Here is a 5788-nt window from a genome sequence, read left to right on the forward strand (position 1 = left end):
GCTGTTGTTCGATTATTTAAACTTTTATCTGAGCTCTGATGATTCAATAAGGCAAAATATAAGACCATTTGGGACAAAAGCAAACTGTTAAAATGGCTATAATATATGGTATTTTATTTCAGTTAAGAAATCCACAAGCACTCATCAATAAAGCGTGGTAAAACATTTTTGCCATCAGTTCAAACTCGCATGACGGCTCCTTAAAATAAATACTTTGATGAGGAAACAATACAGACGGAAAAGGCTCAAACCACACGGACAAACATATTTTCCAAATGTTCAAGAGACGAAAGGGTCTGAAAACTCCCAAAGTCAGCCCCGACTCTCCAACAAAAAGAGATTGTATAAAACGGTTAGGTATTTTTAAAAATACGTAAATCTTACAAAAAAAAAAAAAAAAGTTTAATTTCTTGTTCTTTAAATCACTGTAAAATATCAGCTGGCATTATGACAAAAAACAGAATTTTTCCACTTGTAATAATAAAAAGAATGTGCTTCCGCATTTTTTACATTAGTATTCACATATTTCATGAGCTAACGGTATAATCAGTCATCCCAGCCCCTGATGGTGTTCTGACAAAGGGCCGATCGTCGTCGTCCAGCTGGGGACGGTCACCAGTAACCGTGGTAACAACAGAGATGCTGTCAGTCCCAGGACACCCTGCTACGTCAGCCTCCGAAGTCTTCCCAGGGTACGATAAAGGAAACAATTGGCTTCGTCCGGCTGCTCATTGTCTTTGTAGATTATACGATCCAGAGTGTTCACATTTTATGAATATAAAAACAAAATCTTAAAAGCTCTGTCAACGTTCAAATGGTCCAAAAAGAGGAGAGTGAACAGTCATCAACAGGTGAAGGTTTCAAGAAAACAGCTTACAGTAAAAGAAGGTGGCGACACGTGGAGCATGCATGTATTTGTTGCTCTGTTCACACCCGAAACCCTCATGCGAAGACATACTGTAAAAAAAGGCCACATGGCTTTTTCCTTCACTATTAAATGTTTGTGTACTCCGACAGCTGGCCTCGTCGCCTGCTTAATTCTTCAACAAAAGGTGCATTTTATTATTGGTGGGGTTTTACTGTGGTGTCTGCTCCGTTCACACCTGAAACTCCCGCTGATCAGGTCAGATTCCCAACAAACAGACAGCTCCTGCAACGGGAGGTTAATTTGTTTAGTTTTCTTCTTTTAGGTATTTTTGTCTTGCTTTAACAGTTAAAAAGCATATTAATAAACAACGTTGGATAATCTTACTAGCTTAGCATAGCCTAAACTAAAGGACATAGCTAAATGTGTGCATAGCTTAAGCTAAAGAGCATTACTTTAGCTAGCAAGCATAGCCTAAGCTAAAGGCATAACCTAAATTAGCAAGCATAGACTAAAGCTAAAAAACACAGCCCAAGATAAAGAACATAGCCAAAGTTAGCATGCATCGCTTAAGCTAAAAGCATTACTTTAAGTGGCAAGTGTAGCCTAAGCTAATGAGCATAACTTAAGCTAGCTAACAGAATATGTTAACGCTAAGCGTAGCCAAATTTAAAGGCATAGCAAATGTAGCCTAAGATGAAAAGGATAACCTAAACTAAAGTGTTTAGCCTAAACTAACACATATAGTCTGAGCAATTACAAACAACCTACGCTAACGCAAATAGCCTAATTTAATGCAACTAGCAAAAGCTAACGTATGGTCAAATCTAATGCTAGCGTAAAAAATGAAAGCTAATGCAAATAGCCAAATGGTAATGCAAATAACTAAAGCTAGCAGGAGCAAATAGCAAGTTGGATTTGTCTGAAGGGTTCTGTATGAACAAGGGAATGAATTTTACACCTTTTGCTGAATGAAAATTGTTTATTAAAAATAGCCACGCTACTTCTTTTATTTCCAGTTTTAAGCAAACCAAAACCATATTCCAGTTTCAGATTTAGTACAAAGGAAAACCTTTTCTGGCCTAATTAAAGCAATAAAAAATCAATGGTTAAAACATGAAAGTTTTCTTTTATTAGCGACAAGTCTCCTAATTTGTGTTTAGATAAACGTAACGAGTAGTTACTGTGTATGCGATGTATGTGTAAACAAAAGGCAGTTGAGCTTGAGTCTGCTTAGCTTCCTCTAGTACAGATCACCAAAGAAGCCGGGTATTTCTATTCTATTCATCTGTGCAGCGGCTTGACGATGCCCTTCACCCATTTTCAATATCGATCATCAACTTCAACATCAGTACTGCAGAAACAAGAGAAGTATAACTTAAGATAAACACTCTAGGCACTGTTTGATTTCAAAGGCTTTTAGTTGTAGACTGTGAGAAAAGGTCAACAAACGTATAAAAAAATAAGAATTAAAAAGAAAGACCAGAAAGTGATGGTTCTGCAGACCAAACACTTCCTCCTCTGCGATACAAGTTCCTCCGATCCAGCTCGTACGACCAAACAGACTCACTTTAGCTCTGTGGTGGGCGAGGCTGAGGACAGAAAGTCTCTAAAGGGTAAATGTGAAGAAGTTTTCAAGGTCAAGTATCAGTTCCAGTCTTTAACCCATCTTACTCCTTCGTGAGCGGGAAAAAAAAAACAAAAAACGGTCGGATCTCAACCCATTATCTTTTGGGGAATCTCTATAGACGCCTTGATGAAGATGAAGTTGTCTCGAATGTAGTTCCTCTTCTTAATCTCCTCGTGCGAGATGAACTTGGGGTAGCCGAAGCCCAGGGTGCTCTCGTCCAGCGAGTTGCGGCTGCTGCTGGGCTTCTGGAAGTTCTTCCAGTTGGGGTCTGGGTTGAAGGTCTCTGTGATGTGCTGGGGTTTGGAGAGAGACGGGTCGCTCTGGTCCATGATGGAAAACGTCACCTTGTAGGAGAAGGGCCACTCCAGCAGGTTATCGTACTCTCCCGGCAGCACCCGGATGTAGACGGACAGGTGGGAGCCCTCTCCGCTGCCGTTCCCATTCAGGAAGGCCGACACCTGCAGCTTGTAGCCGTAGCGGTGGGTGTAGAAGGGCGGGCTGAAGAACTCGTGGTTGCTTCTGAGCTTGGCTTCCTGGAGCTTGCGGGAGTAGTCGTTGATTTTCCAGATGAGAACCCCGTCGTGGCTGACGGACAGCTCCTCCATCTCCCGTCGAAGCTCCATGATCTCCTGCCGCTGGCGGCCCACCAGGTTGCACATCAGGGTCAGGTGGGACTTGGTGGTGTCTTCTAGGTGTCGGCTAATGGCCAGTTTGGGGCACTTCAGAAAGAAAACGCATTAAATACGTTGACCAGTTCACAAAGTTTCACTCAGGTCAAAGGTTAAACACTCACTCTGTGTTTGCAGCCGGCGTCTTTGAAAGGACAGAGGACGAGTGCGTTGCCGCAGTTGTCCTTCACGTGGTTGGCCAGGTCTTCACGGGAGATGTTGGGGGTGCCGCACTGGTTCGGACACTGGACTGGAAAGCGAGGGCAGTGGTACTGGTGGTTCTATGGAGGAACACAACCAAATATAAACACAAAACCCGCATAGTGTGAATAAACCAGAACAACCAGTCCTAAACATTTAACACACAAGTTTAAAATGTGATTTCATTTAGGCTGATGATGATTTAATATTTAATCATCAGTTTAGTTCTTTGATTCAGATTTCTTCAATTCCTTCAAACCCATCTGAAATCTAATTCAACGTACTTGTTCCATTTTTGTTTTATTACGTTCCTTTAAGCTTTTAGCTATGGTTGTATTAATTTTAGCTTTTAGCTACAATTTTATGCAAATTAATTTTTAGCTCATATTTTGTGCACTTTACCTTTTAGCTACTGGTGAGCTCAGTTTAGCTTTAAGCTAAGATTTTAAAAGATTATCTTTCAGCAAGTTTTGAAAACCTCTGAGGATCAATACCCCCCCGCCCCCCCCCAACTTTTGAGCTGTGAATCAGACTGGGTTACACCTCGTCTTGACCCAGCGTGTGGGGGGAGGAAGAGTTGACAAAGGCCAGATGTGTGCAGAAGCAGGTGGTTAGACGTGTAAACAGCAGCTCACAAGGACAAAGACATCATGAGTCTGCAGCTACTGGAGACATTTTTGTTTTGCTTTATTTTGGCCGAAACTGTTCGAGTCCCGTGAAGGACGGAAAACAAAACATTCGCCCGAGCATCTCGGTGCAGAAATAACAAACTTCAGACAAACTTCACAATCCAGAATAAATCCGAGCCTTTGTTTCAGGGTGAGAACTTGTGGTCGCTGAGCTCATGGAAACCCACCTGGATTGTGTCGAAGACGAACTCTTTGCCGCAGTATTTGCAGGGCTGCGTGCGTTTGGGACACTCGGCCATGCTGTGCTGGGACAGCAGGCGACGCATCATCCTCGCCCCGCATTTGTTCTCACAGTAAACACTCTCCTGAGGACACACGCCTTGGTGGTTCTGGCATTAAACAGATAAACAAGTTTATATTATATAACCATGAGTGGAAACTCCGGCTCACGCTGCAGCTGCGCCGGGAACAAGACAAGAAAACCGGTTTGGGTTGTTTACCTCGTAGGCTTCTCCGGTAAACTCGCTGCCGCAGAACTCGCACTTGACCTTGCGCTTGGGGCAGTCGTGCTGCAGGTGGTCGGGCAGGTCGCGGCGCGTCAGCTTGACGGAGCAGCGGTTGGGACACGGGATCACGTTGAAGGCGCAGGTGGAGAAGTGGCCCTGAGGGAGACACCGAGACGGGTTAGAAGGCTTCTGCAGGGGAGGTTCTGGAGGAGGAGGAGCACGGGTTTTCTCACCTGCAGCTGCTTCATCTGGCCCGTCCAGCGGCAGCCCTCCTCGCTGTGGATGCAGCGGATGGCCAGAGCCAGGATCTGCTGCTCCAGCTCTGGATCTGGGTAGATCTGAAAAAAAAAAGAATGGATGAAGTCAATGTGGCAGAGCAGCTGAAGCCTCTAATTACAGTTTTATATATATAAAAAAATAATTGTTCAAGACTTATTTTTATAAGATAAAAGTGCACATAAAAACCATGAGCATTCATTTTTCACATTTCTAAAAACTTTACAACTAATTGATCTCTTCATTAAAAACAAGTTTTTATGAGTCTTAGATGAAGCGTAAAGACAATCTGTGACAGTCATCCTGTCAAAATAAAAGCTTGAAATCAACCGTAGTCGATGAGGAAATCTGGCTAAAAAATGTCAGAAACTAATCTGAATAAATGCAAAACAGCAAAACTGAACTCACAGAGCCAACACTTATCCTGCATTTCATATGAAACTGTACTGTTTTTGACAAAATGATAAAACACTCCAATACGTGTTAAAATTCTGTTGTTTCTTGTTATCAACCACAAAACAAACTCTAAAAATATCAGTGTTTTCTGTTTCTTTCATTTTTCTTATCAAACTAACATTTTAGAGCCATTCAAAGAAAATTACTGTAGTTGCTCTTCAGCTGCTCTCAGACTCTGCAGCTTCAGAAAATAGATGAATTGTGTCTTAATTCAGGGCTAAACATTTTAACATACCAGTTTATTCTTGAGTAAAATTAAAGCTACATTTCTCAAAATTTTAAAGGGATCTCCAACTAATTAGAACAATAACTTGAGCTATATAAACAACACTACAAAAATACTGTAGGCTCTTCAGTATACAAAGTACATACTGTACATATATACTGTGTATATATACATATATATATATATACATACATACATACATGTATACATACACATATATACATATATATATACATATATACATACATACACACACATACATACATACATACACAAATATACATACATACATACATATATATATATATATATATATATACACATACATACA

General features: G+C 41.3%; 1 protein-coding gene across 1 annotated transcript in view; it reads right to left on the bottom strand.

Annotated features, from left to right (window-relative positions):
• Positions 1 to 1950: 1950 nt before the first annotated feature.
• The window catches only part of traf4a (tnf receptor-associated factor 4a), a 41857-nt gene continuing 38019 nt past the window's right edge, over positions 1951 to 5788 (bottom strand). Inside the window, exons 3-7 of the mRNA XM_037677589.1 lie at positions 4733 to 4837; positions 4494 to 4655; positions 4221 to 4382; positions 3289 to 3444; positions 1951 to 3214 (exon numbers count right to left, since the gene is read on the bottom strand). Coding sequence (XP_037533517.1) covers positions 2582 to 3214; positions 3289 to 3444; positions 4221 to 4382; positions 4494 to 4655; positions 4733 to 4837 — 1218 coding nt within the window. The 3' untranslated portion in view covers positions 1951 to 2581. The remainder of the gene's footprint in view (positions 3215 to 3288; positions 3445 to 4220; positions 4383 to 4493; positions 4656 to 4732; positions 4838 to 5788) is intronic.

The sequence above is a fragment of the Nematolebias whitei genome, chromosome 6 (assembly GCF_014905685.2).
Source record: "Nematolebias whitei isolate Nwh7 chromosome 6, NemWhi1, whole genome shotgun sequence".
Lineage (NCBI taxonomy): Eukaryota > Metazoa > Chordata > Actinopteri > Cyprinodontiformes > Rivulidae > Nematolebias > Nematolebias whitei.